The sequence below is a fragment of the Psammomys obesus genome, unplaced genomic scaffold, assembly GCF_907164565.1.
Source record: "Psammomys obesus unplaced genomic scaffold, mPsaObe1.curated_primary_1811, whole genome shotgun sequence".
Taxonomy (NCBI): domain Eukaryota; kingdom Metazoa; phylum Chordata; class Mammalia; order Rodentia; family Muridae; genus Psammomys; species Psammomys obesus.
Window position 1 is genome coordinate 619,760 of NW_026596069.1, and position 20,947 is coordinate 640,706.

General features: G+C 46.5%; 1 protein-coding gene across 5 annotated transcripts in view; it reads left to right on the forward strand.

The window, feature by feature from the left end:
- The first annotated feature begins 5,805 nt into the window (after positions 1-5,805).
- Nrg2 (neuregulin 2) overlaps positions 5,806-20,947 on the forward strand; it is a 180,368-nt gene continuing 165,226 nt past the window's right edge. For all 5 annotated transcript variants that reach the window (XM_055625713.1, XM_055625714.1, XM_055625712.1 and 2 more), the window contains exon 1: positions 5,806-6,490. In XM_055625713.1, coding sequence (XP_055481688.1) covers positions 5,806-6,490 — 685 coding nt within the window. The remainder of the gene's footprint in view (positions 6,491-20,947) is intronic.

A 20,947-nucleotide genomic window follows, 5' to 3' on the forward strand; every position in this document is an offset into this window, starting at 1 on the left:
AGAATATACTGAGATGTGCTGGCCCTGAACTTCTGCTCACTGCTAAAATGCTGGCGCTCAGTAACTGTTTTCTATTTAGTCCCTTGTTTGAAATCCTTGGAGGAAAAGAAATGAACCACACAGAACCTGAAAGTGACTCTGGCAGCCAAATTTAGAAAACAGATCTCAAAAGGAGAAAAAAAGAAGTTTACAAAATGTCTTTATTTAGAAATAGAGACTGTCCTGCGAGGTTTGGCTCCATTTGTGACTCAGTGACCAGATGAAGGCCACAGTTCTCCCCCCCAACCCCTTCCTGGCCAGTTCTCCTGTCTGCAGCAAGTCATGTGACCTAGGTGAGGGGTCCTCTCTGCCCATGCACCAGCCCAAACTGGGAGAAGCCCATCTTGTGTGGGAGGGCCCTAAGAGAAACGGCCAAGGCTTTCATGTGGGTGTCCTGTCCTGAATTCAGAATGTGCGCAGTATTCATCTACCTCTGCTTTTGTTCCTAGTGATTATTACATAGTGACACAACCCACTGCTAACACGAACCAGTTTTTTTTTTTTTCTCCCACAACTTTATGGTAAGCTATGGGGACATTAACAAGAAGGCTAGTTTCCCTATCTCTGTGTGGTTCTTGTTCAAAAGCTTTAGTTTGGAGTGATGAAATACCTCAGCGTGATAAGGGCATCTGCTGTCAAGTCTTATGACCTGAGTTTGAGCTTCAGGACACACATACACACGCACACACACATACACACATATGAATGCACAAATAAATAAATGAAGATTTTTTTAAAAGTCTAGGTTTGACTTTGTGGTAAGTCTTGGCAATGAAAATCACTTATGTCTGAGGCTTCGCGCCACATGACTTTAATCTCAGCACTCGAGTAGCAGAGGCAGGCAGATCTCTGTGAGTTCAAGGCCAGCCTGGTCTACATATGAAAATTCAGGGAAACCACGTCTCAAAAAGAGAAAGAAAGAAAAAAGAAAATTGATTACACTCTCATACTGTATTCGCTTTCCTCATCTTTTTGTAAAATGATGCTTATACTACACCAAATAGCATAACGTTCATGGAATTCATTTGGATAAATCCGAGTCTCTGTGAAATGAAAGGAGGGCCTAGATAATGCCTCTCACCTAGAGAGAGTGGTGGGGTATGCATGATGCCCGTGCTTTGACAATGGACAGTCCTTGACTAGGGTCCTATCATTTGGACAAGTTATTCTATTTCTATAGGTGTTTTCAGGTGGCAGAGGGCAAGATTGTTGCAGCATGGACAGACTAGACAGGAGGCGATCGACCCAGAATATGCCACTGATAAACGGAAACCACCATTGTAGTTATCACTTAGTAAATCGCAATGAAGAGTTGTGGGATTCAGAGTACCAAGGCTAATCATCTAAGATAAGCGGCTAATTCACTTTGCATTCTAGGAAAGGCCAGTATGAAAATGAGCCGCCTTTAGACTGCACATACCCTGCTCTTCTATACGCAGTAGAGGCTAATTCTGCAAAATCATCCTCATGCATTCCACACCTCGAGGAAAGTGGGCCAAGCGTCTTTCTTCTCTTTAGACATCCTGCCTGAGTCTGCATCTTCTGCGGCCGCAGGATCTTGGTCACTGCTAGGACTGAGATGGATATAATTCCAGGAGATCATTTCTCACACTTTTTAGCAGGAGATTTTGACATTGGGTTTCCTGTATCCTGGGCTGGCTTTCGTCTGGTTATGTAGCCAAGGATGACCTTGACCTTCTAACCACATTGTTTTCACCTCCCAAGTGTTAGGATTACAGGTGTGTGCCCCTACACAGAGTTTATGCAAACCCAGGGCCTCACACATGCTAGGCAAGCACTCCCCCAGCGAAGCTGCATCTCCAGCCCTGTATGGAGCTGTTGGTGTGCTGGTGTTGCTGTGGCTCAAACCCAGGATCTTGCATATGCTAGACAACTGAGCCACATCCCCTGCCCCCTTTATTTATTATGTGTTAATTATTTTATTTTATTTTGTGTACGTGAATGTTTTGCCTGCATGTTTGTCCACCACATTCACCCTCCCGGGGTCAGGAGATCCCCTGCAGCCAGTATTACTGTGGATGGTTGTGATATACCATGTGGGTTCCGGGGAACTGAACCTTATTCCTTTGCAAGAGCAACAAGTGTTCTTTTCCTCCATCTCTCCAGTGCTACCCATCCCCTCATTTTTATTTTAAACTAGATTTGCCTTTTAAGCTTGTTTGTTTGTTTTGAGACAGCATCTCACTATGTATATTCCTTGCTGTCCTTTTACTTGCTCTGGGAATCAGGCTGGCCTTGAACTAACAAATATCTACTTGCCTCCTCCTCCCAAGTTCTGGGATTGAAGGCATACACCATCACGATTGACTGCATTTTATATGATAAATTCCAAACTGTCTGTGTGGGTGTGTTTGTCTGCACAGAGGTCAGAGGACAAATTGTGGAAGTTGGTTTTATTTTCCTACATGTGTGTCCCAGGGACTAAACTTAGATCCTCAATCTTGGTGACAAGCCCTTTTGCCTGCTGATCCGTCTTCCAGCTCCGTTTTTGTTTTTGTTTTTTAACTGTACAGAAAATCCTAGTGTGCACCAATTCCTTATCATGTGGAGAATCTGATCTCTTTGCCTGGGGGTCACGAGTGTAAGTCACCAATTATTAATCTCACTCAACATAAATTTTGCCCTTACTTAGTGCTAGGCATTGTTCTAAGTGGCTCAGACAAGTCATCTCGTATCAGCAACACCCTCCTACATTTTAAATGTTATCTCATCAGGGAAGCTTTCCTTTATCCAAGCTGACCTTGTCTCCGCCTTTCTATTATCCTCTATCATTTCATCCTGTTTATTTCCTTCTAAATACTGATCACCATAAGCAATCAGTTACTGATTTGACTACTTGCTTGCTGCTGTCCCTCCAGCCTGAACTAAGAGCCTTGCGAGTAGGGGTCATTGCTGATTTGTCTTTTCTCAGCATCCAGGAACAAGGGCAGTGTGGCTTGCTGTTTGACATGCAGGCATGGTGAATTGAGGACTTACTGAATAAGAACATAGAAAAGCATATGTCCTATTATTTTTTCCATTACTCTGATGAGAAAACTGGGGGGACTAGAGAGTAAAATGAACTCTTACCAAAATTAGTAATTTATAAAACTCTTTGAAAAAAAAAATCCAGCTTTCGTTGACCCCAGAGTACAAGCTCTGTACTTCTCAGGTGCCAGAAACAAAAGACCTGAACCACTGTTGGGTATGCTCCTAAGTCTCTTTGCCTCTCTGTAACTCTCCTTTTCATTGAAAGAATGAGAGATGGAGTTAGCCATCATCTCTATAGCAATGTGTTGTGACCTATGGTATCTATTACTGAAGGAAGTCAACATAGGGACTGTAAAGACTGGCTTGGGGCCTTTAAGTACTGATCTTGGGGAGAAGGCTCAGAAGTTAAGAGTGTGTGCTGCTCTTGCAGAGAGTCCAGGTTTATTTCTCAGCCTCACATCAGGGCCTCTAGCCTCCCGGGGCACCTTTGCTTATGTGTATGTACCCATACTGGACACACACCTAACATGTAATTTAAAAAACAGTACAAATGAACCAGGTGTGGTGGCACACGCCTCCAACCCCCACACCAGGGAAGCTGAGGCAGACGGATCTCTGAGTTCAAGGCCAGCCTGGTCCACAAAGGGAGTTCCAGGACAGCCAAAGCTTTACAGAAGAGAGAGAGAGAGAGAGAGAGAGAGAGAGAGAGAGAGAGAAGGACCCTAGCTTGAAACAACAAAAAGTAAAAATAAAATTTCAAAAAGAATACTGATTCTCAGTCCTTTTTCCTCTTTCCTTCACTGAAGATTTGCTGATTGTGTTTTATGTGTTGGTTGTAACAGGGATCCAAAGACTCATAGAGTATGGACCTTGGCATTACAGCTGCTTGACCTACTGTAGAGTTAACGCTGTAACAGTGAGATAAGCAAGGGACCTAGGAACACAGAGGAGCGTATACTTGCTGATTGGAGTGGTGGTGGTGTGTATGCCTGTGTGTGAGAGAGAGAGAGAGAGAGAGCTGACCTGGGCCTTAGGGAAAGAATAGTTCTCCAGATGGAGAACTAGCTAAAGGTGAGGCTTCTTGGACATGTGGACATACAGAGAGAGCAAGCCCAGCCCGAATGGTTAGGGTGAGGAGGCAGCACCAGGCTAGCGAAGCAGAAGGACCCCTGGGAAGTTTTGCTGGGAAGTTTGCTTTTCGCTCTTGGCTATGGCCACATCTTTTCACTTGGTTTTCAGGCAGTTCACTGGCGGTGGTCTCACCGGAAGCGTGTGAGGAGACGGAAGGTGTGGACACCCTTGGGAAGCTTGGCACTGTTCATTTTCACAGCGAGGATTTGGGCTTGAGGTGTTTGCAGCATGCGGAGAGGAAGGAGCTGGATTAGAGGTTTTCGAAGGTGGAGCTACAGGACTTGGTGAGTGAACTGCTTGGTGCAGGGTAAGAGATGAGACCAGGGACTTACCAGAACGGATGGGGTGCCCAAGCATAAGGTGTTACCATTAAGAAATAAAGGGATTTGGAGTCGGGGGAGATAATGCTGTTGGCATTGGATAGTCCGTTTGAAGCATCACTGAAGAGCTCCAGGAGGAGAGGCTCAGCACCTACCTCCCTTTCCCCGGAAGAGCTGTGCTAGCCCAAGTCAGTCATTCTTGGGCTAGTTCCACTGAGGGGCCCACCAGAAATCAAATTCTTAGAGAGCTTCAGTAGCATCCCTAAGCTTAACATCCACCAAGGATAACAGGAGTGCATGGGAAACTTCCTGTGTAAAGCGTGGATTGTGGAAAGCGTGTTTGTGTCAGACACTGGCTTTTGCAAGCACCAGGTTACAAAGAAACCATTTCCGTGGAGCCTTCCCTGGCCCTGACAGGCTTTGGCCCTGAGCTGGCTCGCAAGAGTGCTGCCCCGCCGCCCCGCCCCCGCATCCTCCCCACGTAGGGAGCTGATTTTTAAAAAGGAAATGGGGTTGTGTAACGTGCAGCCTGGCTCCCCTTGACAAATGGAGAAAAACCCCGAGTTCGGGCAGCCGGACTGACTTCCAGTCATTACCTCTCCAGACAAGACTCATTGTAGCCCTGATGCTTTAAAAAGGCTGGGACTGGAATCGTCTGTCTCGGCTCGAATATCCAGCGGTCACCAGGCGGTGGCAGGGTAGAGCAGGTGGACTCTTCTTGGGGGGCTGCTCTCAGGGTCTCCTTAGGGAAGAAGACTGCCTTGGAGGCAAGAATCAGGTGCTCCATCCTGGCCCTGGCCACCTCCCCGGTACTCCCAGTTTAGGGCTTAAGGCGGAGGCACGCCCTGCGTCCTACTCCCCTGTTCCCGGGATGCTGTCAGAAGCCACCCTCTCCTCCCGGCACCAAACCCCACCGTCATGCCTGTGACTCCCAAGAGCGAGGGGTGGCAGGTTCCTCCCGCGCCCCTGCGGGCTGAGGGCGGGCCCGAAGGCAGTGCAGTTCCAAGCTTCCCCTGCAGAAGCCACGCTCCTGCCTCGGTCCGAGCATAGAGGGGGCGCGATTGAGCCAGTGGGCGGGCGTCCCGTCCTCCGCATCCTCCTCCAAGTCCTGGCGCGCGGGGAGGGAGCGCCGCGCCGCGCCAGGCTGCGCACCGCGGCCCACTTGCCGCCCGTCCCCTGCCCCGGCTGGGGCCACCTCCCCGGACCGCCGGCGGAGGGCTTCGAGGCGCTAACGTTACGCTGTTTCCGGTTTTCCAGAGGGCTCCGTTTCCCCTCCCAAGGCGGCGGCGGCTGAGCGGCGGAGCCCCCCAAATGGCCTGGCCAGATGCGGCAGGTTTGCTGCTCAGCGCTGCCGCCGCCACTGGAGAAGGCTCGGTGCAGCAGCTACAGCGACAGCGACAGCAGCAGCAGCGGCAGCAGCAGCAGCGGCGGCAGCAGCAGCAGCAGCAGAAGCAGCAGCAGCGGCGGCGGCGGCGGCAGCATCTCCCGTCCCGCTGCGCCCCCAGAGCCGCGGCCGCAGCCGCAGCCCCGCAGCCCCGCAGCCCGGAGAGCCGCCGCCCGCTCGCGAGCCGCAGCCGCCGGCGGCATGAGGCGCGACCCGGCCCCCGGCTTCTCGATGCTGCTCTTCGGCGTGTCGCTCGCCTGCTACTCGCCCAGCCTCAAGTCGGTGCAGGACCAGGCGTACAAGGCGCCCGTGGTGGTGGAGGGCAAGGTCCAGGGACTGGCCCCGGCCGGCGGCTCCGGCTCTAACAGCACCCGAGAGCCGCCCGCCTCGGGTCGGGTGGCGCTGGTGAAGGTGCTGGACAAGTGGCCGCTCCGGAGCGGGGGTCTGCAGCGCGAGCAGGTGATCAGCGTGGGCTCCTGCGCGCCGCTCGAGAGGAACCAGCGCTACATCTTTTTCCTGGAGCCCACCGAGCAGCCCTTGGTGTTCAAGACGGCCTTCGCCCCCGTCGACCCCAACGGCAAAAACATCAAGAAAGAGGTGGGCAAGATCCTGTGCACCGACTGCGGTGAGTCGCCCCCTCCTTCTGCTGGAGGGGAGGGGGGGGAGGAGGAGGGAGGCGGTGGAGGATGGGGGTGGGGCGGAGAGGTGCCGCAGGTGCCCGGGCCTGGCGGCGCGCGGCCGCCCGGGGGGGTGGGGCCGCCCCTGGACAGGGCGCCCCGGGCGGGTGGGTGAGGGAGGGCGTGGGCTTGGGGAGAAGGGGAATCGGCCTCGGAGTGGGTGCTGGGGGCGAGAGCCGGTGGGGAGGCGCTGGCCTGTGCCGGCAGGGATCTGCGGCTGATGTATGGCATGTGGGGCTGGAAAGCTGCCATCATAGCCCAGTAGCGGAAGGGAAGACGGTGAGGTCCGGGCGGCGCTGGCCCGAGGCCCCGTGAGTCAGGAGTGACCCTCGGAGGCCTCGGCCGCCCTGCTCCCGGGGGCCTGCCTGGCCCAGCCTGGCGGGGTCTGCGGGAGCAGCTGGGCAGACTCCCAGGCTGTGAAGGCCTCCGCTTACAAGTTCTCCCCGGGAAGGATCGCCCCCGCCCCCTCCTTCCTCTCCCGGCTGCTCGCTCTGCTCATCCACACCGCTGGCGCAGGCAGAGTTGGACTTTTTCTGCTACTGTTTTCCGTCCTCCATGTGGCTCTGTCTCTCCCCCCCCCACCCCCCACCGTTGTGCTTCCACGGTCTTTGCTAAGCGAGTGGTACCCCAGCCTTCCCTTCTTAACTCCCGGGACCAGCGAGCACTCTTGCTGTGGTCTGTGAAGTATCTCACCTGGTCTTGGTGGTGGTGGTGGTGCTGACGAGGGAGAAACTTGCTTTTGCTCAATGTTTGAAGTTCGGCTCTAACATCTTCCTGGCGGGATGTGTTGACCGCATCCGTGCCTCTGTCTTCACAATGTTGGGTGCTGCACAGGAATGCAGGGGACTGTGAACGGAGAGCTAGCTTGCAAAGCCGTGTGGCCCCAGCGTGAAGGTCTCCCATTCGGAAGTCAAAGAAACGACCCTTCAACAGCTTCTTCTTGTCTCTGAGTCCCACTGGTTTCTCAGTAAGATGGTTTTTAGAAGGCTGAATCTGTGGTGGACTGTTGAATCCCTGAATTGTGGTAGATATATTTGTGATTGTGATAGACAGGCAGATTTACCAGTTTATCGACTGAACCCAGGTAGTGTAGAAAGGTTTGAGTAGGAAAAAAAAAAAAGTAAAATAATGTGTAACAGCTAGTTGGATTTTTTTTTTTTTTCCCTGCTTTTATCTTTCTGGAGAAATCAATGCCTTTGACTTTTGGAAGCTTCCCTCCCCCCCATTCCTCTAAGAGGCAAATTTTAGACAGTTAGTTGTGGGAGTGTATCTAAGCACTGTGCTAAACCCTGATCACTTTAATGAGAAGAATCTTGGAAGTGTCTTACCACAGAGAGAAATACTTGGGGGAATGGCAGCAGTTTATGGCTCCGATATTATTCTAAGCAATATTGTTGCCTGCTTTTTAATGTGGGTTTTATGCTCTGAATGTTTTATGATGACGAGTTGAGACCAGCTAAGGATTTTTTTTTTCTCTCTCTCTCTCTCTTTTTAAATTCTATTAAGTATTTTATCTGAGATCCCTTGGGGAATTGTGGAACTAACTGTATTGTGCAGTGGGAAGTAGATAGTAAAAACACGTATTGAACCTTGTCCAAGGACAGTTTCCGTTCGGGTTGTTGCTCCCAAATACGCACAGTCTCCACACGATCCCTCCTCAGGGTCACTGAGGACTGACAGCTGTTGTCAGTCAAGCACTGTCCAGCGGGCATCCCTGCCCTTGGTCTTCTGCAGGGTCTCCTTCCTAGCACCTCGGTTCAGGGAGCACTGAATAGCTTCAACAGTTGAACGCAGAGATCGTGAGAGACTGGAGGTCATAAATACTCTCTGCTTTTAGGCTATAGGCATCTCGTATTATTTATGTGTACTATAGCTCTTGCACAGATAAATTTAGGGCTGCAATCACTTGTAAAGGGAAGGCCCTCACACATCATAAATTATTGAGGAGCAGGAATGTCTATGGCAGTAAATACTTTAGGATAAAAAAAAGGAGGATAGTGTACAGATAGGCATCAGAGAAGCTTTACATAAGAGGATTAGAAACTAAAGGGCATCTCTGTGAGAGGAGACTTATGGAACTAGAGATAATATAACAGAAGAACATAAATTATATTATTTTCTACTGTGTGGTTCAAGAAAACATGTGCTGTAATGGCATATTAAATGAGGAAACAAAATCAGCCTAACTAACCACAACACCTTCCTTGTGCTCAGCAGGAAATAGCTAACACATTCATTTTCTGTTTTCTATTCTAAAGAAAGCCCTGTGGGCCACAGGGTCATTGGGAACATTCTCTCCTTGGAGCAGATTTGCCCATTGCAAAATAGGGAAGCTGGCACTTGGAAACTGTCATTGTGGCCGTTATATTGAGCAACTGGGACTCAATTGTTACTTTGTTCAGCCAGTTTCAACGCTGAGCTGTCTGGGCTCTAGAGGTGTGGCTCCTGGGGAGGTCTTCTACCAGCTGTGTCTGGGAAGGGGGCTAAGAGATAGTGCGCCATGCGAGGGGATATATATATCCTTTAAGCCATATATATATATATGGCTTAAAAGCACATGCCTCAGTCACATCAAGCCAAGGATCACGCTGGACCCCTTCTCAGAGGTGTCCTCATAATGGCTAGCTGTGACTGTGAGGTCTGAGCGTGGGAGCTAGGGGTCTCTCTAGAAGAGCAATGCCTGAGCCGTCCAATGTATAGCATTTAGTCAAAATGACTACCTCTACTGGTAAAGAGTAAAGTCTTTGCATTTCTTAAGAAATTTGCATATAGGGAGCCGTCTTCTGAGCTTTCTTTCTGTGGGAGGGAGAGGTAGAAGCTACAAAGGCCTCAGGAACTGTGAAACTGGGTGCCATGCTGGGCGCCTGTCCCATTCTTTACATGGTGCTCTCCATCGTGTAATATGCTTGCACAAATTTGGTGTAACTACCCCCCCCCCATCTTGTTGCTTTCTCAGATACATGCTTTTAAGCCACTTTCTAACTGAATAGATGGGGGAGACAGCAGGGAAGAAGACTGCATCTTCCTTTGGGACTTGCTGACTTCTCCAGTGAGTGGAGTGCTTCTGGGGACTTTGAAATCAGTCTGGCGCCCAGATCCACATATGAGAGGAAGGTGGTTCTTAGCAAAAGGGGCCGAATATTTTTAAAACGCCGTTTATTTGCAGAATCCTTTCTTTCCCAACCAGCTGGGAAGCCGGCTGTGCTTCAGCTTGGAGATGGGAAAATGAAACCAGATTGGAAATTGACCAGTCCCAGGAGCTTTGGTTATAGGTTCAGGGGCTGAATTGCCACCCTAAATGCCATTATGTCTTAGGTGGCTGCTTTCCTCTGCAGAATGCAATTTGTGAGACATAAATGACATATATATATATATATATATATATATATATATTAGAAATTGATTTATTTTTTTTATTAATTACAGTTTATTTACTTTGTATTCCAACTGTAGCCCCCTCCCTTGTTCCTCTCCAGGCCCACCCTCACAAATAACGTCTTATCTTTGAGATCTTCTTTATCCTCATCCCTGCCCCCAGCAGTGGCTGGTACTGTGTCTAGCTTAGACACTCTTTTGAGTAGATGAAGTCAACTGAAGTTCAAAAAAGTAGCTTCAACATTTATGTACAAATGCTGATTTACAACCCCAGGCTTTGTGTGGGAAAGCTGAGTTTGATGATCCTGTCACTATGGGAACCCATTTTTCTTTTCTTCTCTTCTCCCCTCTCCAAAAGAGCCCTTATCAATTAGAGTACTTGGCCATGATATGCTTAATCAGTGTGATTAGTGTTAATGGGATCTGAGAGGTAGGAAGATAGGTCTTGCTGGAGGTGATGCTTTCCTGGGGTGGAGATGGGAGGAGGAGGCAGGTTTCCACACCCCCTCCCAAATTTGAATGCAAATAGAAGAACTATTAATTTGACTAGTAAATGTTTTGGGATCTTGGGAGTTTGATTAACAACAGTTCCTCTTAACTCTTAATCAAGGCATTTGTAACCTTCTTCCCATCCTTTATTATCCAAGGCTCTTTAATTTTGTTCTCTAATAACAGCTTATTTTAAAAATGAAACTGGACTGACTTACGTTTTTATATAAGAAGCACATTTCTTATGCTTAAAATACAGCAAGTACATCAGGATATAATGTGTAAGTTTTCCCCTTGTCATGCCCTCAGCTACCTTGCTCTAAAATAATTGAAAGATTGTTTAGTTTTGGAATGTGTCTTTTTCTAAAACACATTTCCCCCAAAGTAGTGTTTAATTTTTTTTTAGTAGACAGAGTCTGCTAGCTTTGCCATTAAGACAATTATATGGTAAATTCTTCACAAGTTACACCTTAACTACTTGGGTTCTGCTACTTCCAAGTCCTTTTCTATGTCAAGTTATCTAGTCAAAGCCTTTCTTTTCCAATCACCTTACCTTACAAATATAATCTTAGGGTAAGAAACTAAAATCTCAACTTAGTTTTTAGAAGTTCTGGTGGTGCATACCTTCAGCGCCCCACAGTGAGCTCCAGCCAGCCAGAGGCCACATACTGAAAATAGGCTCTTCCAATGCTGTGTGAGAGTGTGTGAGTGTGTGTGTGTGTGTGTGTGTGTGTGTGTGTGTGTGTGCGTAAACGATTAGAATGTTTGAGAGGATCAGGGAAGTGTCTTTGGGTTAAGTAGAGAAGAAAGTAAATAAGCAAATATCTAAACTCTTTACCCCCATGTTGGCTTAGTGGCATTTGGTGCTTTAAATATTGACTTGGGAAAGGAATGGTGATATCAGTTTCAGTCTGTGCAATTTTTTTTTTTAATTCCTCTTTTTTTATTTTTGAGACATGGACTTACTATGTAGCCCTGGCTACATGCCCAGCACCCTCTGTAGCTTTTAGCACATATTCTTGCGTTTTTCTTTTCAAAGGTTGAAATGCTGTTAGTATCAATTTTACTAAAGAGATGCTCCCACCCAGGTTTGAATTTGGATGTGAAATGGGCGTTACTTTCTTTCCTGTATTTATTGAATTAAGCCTCTCAATCCCATTTATTTTTTGGAATTTGCGCACAGAAATAAATCTAGTTTATGGGTTTCTAGGGAGGACATAGGCAACTCTAGAAAATTGAGTGATTGTAGTTGAGTTGACTATGAAAGCGTGAAATCATGACAAAGTTGAAAATGTTTCTTTTTGTGTTGACAGTCAGTTTTTGTGACAAAGCAACCTGAACCCTTAAAATTTACAACTGAGCATCACCTTTTTTTTTTCCTTTCAGTGAGAAAAAAATAAAAAAAAAACTAAGATTACAAAAGAGAATGCCGACTTCAAATAAAATCCTTACATGATCTGCTGATTTTTTTTTTTTTTCCTTTCAGTGGCAGGGCTCAAGTCATCACTGAGAAGTTTGTTTTGAAAGTGTCATCTTAAACTTCAGAGATGTCTGTTAAACACCATAATTAAGCATGCTACAGGATGTTGTCAAAATGCCCAGTTAATCCACACAACTGTCTCTAACCCACTCTTTGCTGAAATGTTTAGTCTTTTTATGAAATTTAAGTAGGCTCTTTTAATCATAACAGTAAACAGGCCTAGCCAGCAAGGTGAAGATGCTTGCTGTCAAGGCTGTCAACCTGAGTTTGAGCTCTAGAATCTACATGGCAGAAGAAGGGAATTGGCTTTTGCAAGTTATCCCCTGACTTACACACACACACACACACACAAACACAAACACACACACACAGTGGCAGGCACACATGAACACACACACACACTCTCTAAATAAATAAATAAATAAACAAACAAACAAATAAATAAATAAATAGATGTGAAAGAGAACAATGTACATAAATTAATCTTGCTGAGTTAGAGTGCCATGTAAGGATATAAGAAGTTAGGCAGACATGGAGGACAGGCAAAGTACATTACGGTAACATGAAGAAGACATGTTAGAACCCAGGCAAAGAACTGGGAAGCTTTTGCCAAGCTAGGGTCAAAAGACAAATTGTACTGATTGAAATCAGTTGCTCCCAATCAGCTGAGATGCTTCTGGTAATTAGGAAATGGAAGTTGAATCCAGGACTTTCCCCCCAGCTAGTTGCTTCAAGGAGAGTATGGCATATGAGCTCAATCTACAGTCACATTCCCTCCCACTCTGTATATGCAGCAAGAGCCAAATACCTCTCCTGGGACCTTTTCTGGGACAGAGGTAGAGCTTCTCCAAAACCAGAACTCCTGTGAGCCTCTGCGCAGGACATGGCTGTGCTGCTAGTCTCCTGAGGTGGGTGAGAAGTGGCTGACATTTCTCTATCCCTTGCAGTTGTTTCCAGAAGGACAGAAGCATAGGTATCCTCAGGGTTTCTGTGTCTATGCGCAATTCAGATCTCTGCCAAGACTGACAGTCAAGTTACTCTCTATGCTGTTTCTGGATGTGGACTCCTTTATGATTTTTTTTTTTAAATCATTCATGATTCCCTATCCTGTTCTAAGGACATTGGCTCCCTACCCTTTTCCTCTTTGTCTGCTTTATGAAGACTGAGAATGGACTGTCCTTGTCCATTAGGCTGAGATGTTTTCCTTGGCCTTGATCTTGGTATTGGCCCATCTAACAAAAACCAAAATGAACTGAGAATTGAGTGAAAGGAAGGTCACCACTCCAAACCGAGCAATGATCAGGGTAGCATTCATTCTGTTGTGACAGGGGTGTGTTCTGTATCTCTAAAGTTTTGTTATTTAAAGAGATTTTTAAGTTTTTTTTTTAATTCTTTAGATGTTTATTTCAACAAATTGATTGTAGATCCTGTTATCAGTGAATTTACAATTCTGAACAACATATGTGTAACAGCAGTTCAGCTTAGACTACACAAAATGTTGTAGCTAATGACAATGCTGGAGGAGGGGAGTGTGGAAGAGCGTCATGAAGGGAAGGACAACCATACCTGTTTAGAGAATTGAAGAAATTTCTTGGAACAGTTTTGAGATGTTATTCCAATAATAAGAGACAGATGAGTTGGGAGTGGTTTGAGGGTAAAGAAAGATGAGTCAGTGAATGAAAATCAATTCAATGAAGAGAGCAGTATTCTCGGTAGTACAAGGCCATGCCTGGGGTTGACAAACAGACAAGAAACAAAAGGAGAAACAGTTAAGGAGCTTAGAAAGGTGGGTTAGGGTGAAAGTGCCCTTCATCTTGAATGCTAGGTTACTCAAGTTTGTACTTAACTATGTAAGCAGCATTTGAAGTCAGCTTGATGGGTTGGAGACATGGTTCAGCTGTTAGGAGCACTGGCTGCTCTCCCAGAGGACACAGATTCCCAGCACCCACATGGTGGCTCCCTCTTCTGACCTACATGTGTGCACCAAGCACACACACACGTGGTGCATAGACAAACATGCAGTCAAAACACCCATACGCCAAAAAATTAAAAAGACAGAATCAAAAACATTATATGCCAGTCATGGTGGCATACACCTTTATTCCTTTGAAGGCAGAGACAGGCAGATCTCTGGGTGTTCAAGGCCAGCCTGACCTACATTGTGAGCTCCAGAATATGCAGGGCTATGTAGAGAGACCCTGTCTAAAATGAAGAAATAAAAACCATCTTGGTAATGTTTGGTTATCCATGAATGTGGCTTGTATGTATTTTGTCAAATGTAATGTGTTTCATGGTTTGGGATGTTCATTTTCCAGTTTACTCATTGCTAGTACAGTTGTCCCTCAGTATCCAAGGAACACTACTAGCTCCATGACCGTCCATTAATACCCCAAATCTGTGGGTGCTCAAATCCCTTATGAATGCTATAGTGTTTGTGTATGGCCTGTACGTAGCCTTCCAGAGTTGTTTCTAGATTACTTACAATACCTCATATGATGTAGAAGCTGTGCAAACAGTTGTTGACAGGCACTGCTTAGGAAGCAATGACAAGATGAAAGCCTCTGTGCTTCCTCACAGAAGTACCTGTCATAGGCATAGCTATATAGTACACAATCTGTTGATGCGTAAGCCAGAGATGCAGAAGGCCGACACTCTTTTTGAGTGTGGAGGTTAAAGGCCAGGTCTTCATGAATGTTAGATAAACTGAGCTGAAACTCCCACCTTCTATTTTTAATGTTGATTTTATATCCTGAGACCCTAATAAAAATCACTTTTTTGGTGCCAGTAACGCTTTTTCTTTTGGGATTTGTTGGGACTTTTTATGCACATGATTGTGTTGTCAGCAAAAAAGTTCAATTTTTCCTTTCTGTTTGCCATTTCTTTCTTTTTCTTTCCTTATTGCACCAGCTAGGCCTGCCAAGTACAATGTTGAATAGGAGTGCTGAGAGCAGCCAGCCTTGTTCTATTCGTGGAGGAAAACATCCAGACTTTCACTATTAATTATGATGTTAGATGAGGTTTCTGAAAATATGCCCTTGCTGTAAAACACAAAAATCCTACTAAATACAGATTGTAATGACCAAGGACTTCAGGCTCCTGATCGGGTGGGCCAGGTCAGGGCTTGGAAATCATCTTCTGCGGTGTCCAGATGGGAGGTACTGAGCAAGTTACTTTCTGTGTCTTAGTTTCCCATAAAATGGGAATGGTGGTCGTTTAATAGGATTGCTATGAGTATGGCAATATAAAATGTAAGGCATCACTCATCACTCCCCCTTCTTTTCCTCTTCTTCTTCACTGGGTCTCACTACGTGGCCCTGGCTAGCTTAGACCTCCTTATGAAGACTAGGTTGGCTTATGAACTCACAGAAGATCAGTCTGTCTCTGCTTTACAAGTGCTGGGGTTAAAGGTGTATGCTACCAAGCCTATCCAAATGTTTCTCCTTACTAACCTAGACCCGTGTAAGCAGGAAGAGTGGGTAAATACAAATGTCATGTTCTGAAAGTATACCGAGTACGGAAAAGTTTACACACAACTATCGTTTTTCACCCAGCTGTTCCTGCTAACCTGAGCTTGAGAGTTAGTGGGTTGTAGAGAGAGGAAGACGGGTTGTGTAAGAGCGGTCCTGTTTTAGGATAGCCCATGGGAGTCATAGACCTGGATGCTGACCTTGGGGGGAGGTGCAGATTTGCTACACATCCTGATGGGTTTGTGAGTATGCTGTGGTCACCTTGGGGGGGGGACGTCTGTAAGTAAATACTGTTTTTCTGTTTCACAAATAAGAAGTCTAAGATCCATCCTCATCAGCGTCTCTCCAAACATCACATCGTGCTTGTGGGGTGAATGAACTGCTGTAGTCCTGCCAGGTCGGTGTTTTGACTCCAGCGGATTGTGGTTTACATTTTACAGCTGTCAGAAGGAAGTTGCTGAAAGATCCTGGGACATGGCTGAAAGCTTCTATATTTTCAAAGCAGGCTTCCCGACTCACCCTGATCTGATTCAGGGTTCCCAGACCTAGGGATGGGTTTCTTCATGCCTAAGTTGGGACAGATCTGATAGCCACTTATAGTCAGAGAAGTAATGAGGTCATGTTACAGGTGGCAGTTTTAGAGTTTCTGCATTTAATTTTATTCTAATTAATTTGTTAACTGATGTATAGAATCTGATGAAAGTATAAAAGTTTGCTTCTTAGATACTTAGGACAAGACTTCTTGCTTTGGGTTCTTTCTTTCTGTTGGTTACTATTAGCCTATAGGTCCTTGCTGGCTGTAGAGCCTGAAGAATTATGCAGGTTTTCTTCTTGCAACCTTAGTATCCATCACCAGCATCACTTATGGGCATGTCTCTGCCCATTTGCTTTTTGGCCTAGATGCATTTTGAAACCACTCAAATGACAGCCCAGGCCAAGGGGCCAGAACCACTCTGGAAAGTGTCCTCAGCTGTTTCAATCAGGGGGCACTTTGGCCACCAAGCATCTCTCCTTCAGGAATTTTCTGGAAGACCCACAGTCTCCTCGTAGCATCATCATTATTATGGTTTGTGTGATAGAGGTTTTCACTGTGTGTAAGTCCTGTCTGTCCTGGAACTCAATATGTGTACCAGGCTGGCCTCATACTTACATCAGTTCTCCTATTTTTCTGCCTTCCAAGTGCTGGGATTACAGGTGTGCGATCACAGTGCCTGGCTCGTTCCTTCACATTCTCGCAAGCAGCTCTCTTCTTTTCCTGAACTTCAGAATTCTCTATCGCCAGTTTTCTTCACATATGGCAATATTTTTGGTGTGGGTTTCCTTCCTGACTTGGTTAGTTGGCATTTTGAAGTACCTACCACTTTCTCCTGCCGCCCGAGCTTTCCAAATATTCTCCATGCTGGACTCCCACAGGCGTGTCGAGTGGTACTTGTTTATCTCACTTGCTCATGCTTCAGGATAAACGCCTCAAGAGGCACGGCCAGGTACCATTTCTGTAGTAAGCAAAGAGTCTAACTTCAGAGTTTGCTGTACCTTTTTTACTTAGGGGGCAGCTTGGGGGCTTCGGGAAGCAGAGTTTCTTCGAGCCATCCTTTAACTTCCAAGAGAGGCAGATTTGCTATGTGTCTTGTTAATGTTCCTCTGTGGGGATCTCTTCTTTTTTAGGAGTCTTTTTCTATATCTGCTTGGTTGAAGTATTGGGTGGGAAATACGGGGGCTGGTATAGTTTCACCATAAGGAATTCTCTTCTAGCATAGTGCCAAGTGCGGAGGGCCACTGGTCATGACCTCACAAGAGGCTCTGGAATTCAACCTTCTTTGAGCTGGGGCTGTGGGCATAGTCTCAATATGTGGCCCTGCATGCTTGCTTAGACCATCGTTGGGCATTACCACCTCTTAACTGACAACTCTGTTCTGGTCGGATTTATGTGGATTTAGAGAGTCGAGGAGGGTCTGTTTACCGCCACGATGGAAACAGCAGAGTCAGTAGGTGATCATTCCGTCTGAATCCATCCCTGGGAGAGAAAACAGCAAGGCAGTTTGTGGAACAGCTTTCCCAACTTTGTCGTCACCTAATGCAACTGCGGGGAAAAGATAAGGCAAAGAAGAGTGCTTTCTGAAGAGCGAGGGGGGAAAGTCTCAGACCGTGACATGGTCCGTTTGTGAGAGTGAACCCAAGGCTCCTAAGTGAAGATTTTCTTTGAAAGGGTACAGGAGAGTCCCAAGACAACCTATGTGGCTGTTATGTAGTTGGTCTCTCTCTCATTTAATTAATTAGCTAATTTTTAGTTTTGGATTTTTTTTTTTTTTGTCTGTTGGGATCTCATCTTCCTAAGTAGATCTAGACCTGCTTAAGCAGGTCTAGAATTGCCAATCCTACTGCCGCAGCCTGCCTGCTGAATTATAGGTGTATTCTGATTTACTGGCTTCCTATGCAGAGCCTCTTCTCCTGGGTTTCATTTACTCCCCTGCCTGATGCTTCCAGCCCCTTCATCACCCACCTTCCTGCTCAGTTCTTTCTGATTTGCTCACTCTTAACCTAAACCCAATAGCTATTCATTCCTCAGCCCCACCGTTACCCCAAACACCAGAAAAAAAGTTCCAGAAATTTCTACTCTGAAGTCCCCAACACTTCCTTGGACTTTAGATCTCACAATCTCTACTGGAAGGTGGGATTATGACCTGGGATAGGAAGAAGGTGAAGCTGTGTGTAACAAATCTGCCTGCATCTCCAGTGAGATTCAGTGGCCTCTTCGTAGCAAGCATATTAAATTGTTTTGGCCAGAAACTGACATTGACGCTTATCCAGCATCACAGAGGGCACCTCCAGGGAGTAGCCTGGGCGGTTGAGGCCAAAGCTAAGAAGACCCTAAGCTGTGGATTTGGGCACCAAAGCTTTAAGTGACCTCTTCACTGAGACACACTAAAGCCAATGTCTTTTTACTTTATACTTCATTTAACAAACTCATGGCTTAAGGAGCTGTTTTCAGGAACTCCGCCACCCTCGCTTGCTTGTCATTCTACAGAAGCTGCTTCCCCTGAAGTGGGACCTAGAATTCTGGGAGAAGCATTCTTGGAGAAGCCTCGCACATCATCCTTGTGAGCCCCACCTGGGAGAAGTGCATCCTGGTCTGGTGGCTATGCTGCTTGTACTCCGGGCAGGGCAAGACACCGCCACCTCCAATGTAACTCCTTGTTGCTGGGAAGTAGTGTGGAGGAGACACATGGCCAACCCCTGGTGGGGAAGGTGTTTCAGTCTGCATTCCCACATGCAAATTACCTGAGTAGTTCCTGCTATGCATGGCTCACACTCAGCAGAGAGTAGAGCAGATGAGAGTCGTAGGGAGAGGAAGCGCTATTTCCACCTCAGCCAACATCATTCTTGATTCTCTGTTTGCTCTGTCTCTGTTCTTCTGGGTGGTGGCTTGGGGATAGGGATCTCTGACAGATGATCTTCTTTAGGCATCAGAGCCTGTTCGACAGAAGTTCAAGTTGAAAGCATTGGTTTTAGGAGTGCTCTGTGGAGGAGACACTTAAAACTTCAGTGCACGCCGAGGAGCTTCTTGTAAAGGAAAACATCTGGTGTGAAGAGCTCCAGTGAGTTCAGTGCTCTCTGGGCCATCCAAGGTCGTGAGCCTCGTTTTTAAGTACAAGAGCTTTAGCAGAGGATGTGGCTCAGTTGGGAGAGTGCTTATCCAGCATCACAGAGGCTGTGGGTTCAATCCCTAGCCCTATACCTTAGGGCTGGGCACATGAATCTCAGGCCTGCCAGAGCTATGTAGTGAAACTCTGTCTGAAAACAAACAAAACACAAAAACACCAAGAGAGCTCTTTTTTTTCTTTCTTTCTAAAGTTGAACAGTAGCTTGATCATCCCAGAGATGTGGTTATTGCAAGAGGAAGACAAAGGGATAGTGTTGCCCTGGCAACAGAAGGTAACCCAATGGGCCTGACTCCTATTCGATGGTCCAGAGATGAATATCTTCTGAAGGGTTTGTTACTCACAATTCTAAGTTTGGGGGAGGGGTTTCATGCTGGCTTGCAGTTGACCTGGATGCCCTTAAAAGTTGAAGCTAATTTGTGGACCCTGCCATGAGCACTGTAATAACAAAGGTTCAGATTTTGGTTTTTCTGATGTCCTTACATGCTTTCTTTCCCTCTCTGGCCTTCTCAGAGCATCCCAGTCGTGGGCTCTCCTTCCGTCATCTGCCTCATAAACAGCCTGCTTCCTAAGGGGCTGTCCTTACTTCTCCATTCAAGTCAGCTGTCTTGAAGGTCTCTCCTATTCCTAGCAGTCACCTCCTATTCTGTGGCTCTGCAGCCCCACCACCTGGGGCAAATTAATTAACCTCAGGTCCCTTTGTTGTAGAATGGAGCCAGTAACAGCAGCTCTCTCAGGGATTTGTGATAGGCCCTGGGAAGTTGCTCCGTGGGGAGTGCTTAAGTGAACCCTGCTCAAAGAGAACACCCAGTACAGGGGAAGTCTCTTCATACTGTTTGGTCCCAGGTTCTAACCATTCCTGACATACTGCTTAGGTTTTCTGTCCCCGTATTGGTTATAAAGCAGCACCAGTTATTGGTTATATATATACTGTTGTTCAGTTCTGGGGATTGAGGAGCTTGTTTGGGAGGGACCTTGGCTGAGTTTCCTAACTGCATAAGCAAGTAGAGCTGTGTAGCCACACAGCACACCCACAAGATCCAGCTTATTAGAAAAGGGTTGCTAGGGTCCTCTGGATTCAAGGGTAGGGGACATACACTCTGTCTCTAGAGAGAAGAAGTGTCAAAGGAAGTGTGGATATTATAGCATGGCTCTGGCACAGACAGCATGAAAAATAGTCGCTTCTACCCAAGATCATCCCCATCAAAATCTTCTTTATTCTCAGGGTCCAGGTCTCATTATGCAAATAAGGCTCAGGTGTAAATGGGATTCCTCTAATGTGGTTCCTTGGCTTGGTAACTAAATTTATTACTGGACTTTCTTGATCTGAAGGTTGGGAACTAAAAAGACAAATCTGAGTTCTGAACCCAAGTACAGTGCCAGGACAGGTAGAAGATAACTGCTGTCTATGACCCTTTAAAAACAAGAAGCAATGCTTGCATTTTAAAATTACTCTTCCTCACTCTGCGGTCCCAGCTTTCTGAGTACTGAGATTGCAGGTGTACACCACCATTCCCAGCTCTAAAATGACTTCATTTGTCATTCTAAGTTTTGAAATAATTTCAGACTTACAAGAAAGTTGCAAACACAGTAGAGCATCCACAAATATCCTTTGCCCAATTTCCAAAAATTATACAGTGTATAAAAATATCAAACCAAGAAGCCAACAGTTGCCGGGTGGTGGTAGTATTCGACACCTTTGATCCCAGCACTCTGGGGTAGAGGTAGGCAGATCTCTGAGCTTGAGACCAGCCTGGGCTACACAGAGAAACCCTATCTCAAGGAGGAGGGGGAGGGGGAAGAGGAGAAGAAGGGGAAAATAAGAGGAGAAGGAAGAGGAGAAGAAGGGGGAAAGAAAAGAAGGAGGAGGAGGAGAAGAAGGGGGAAAGAAGAGGAGGAGGAGGAGGAGGAGGAGGAGGAGGAGGAGGAGGAGGA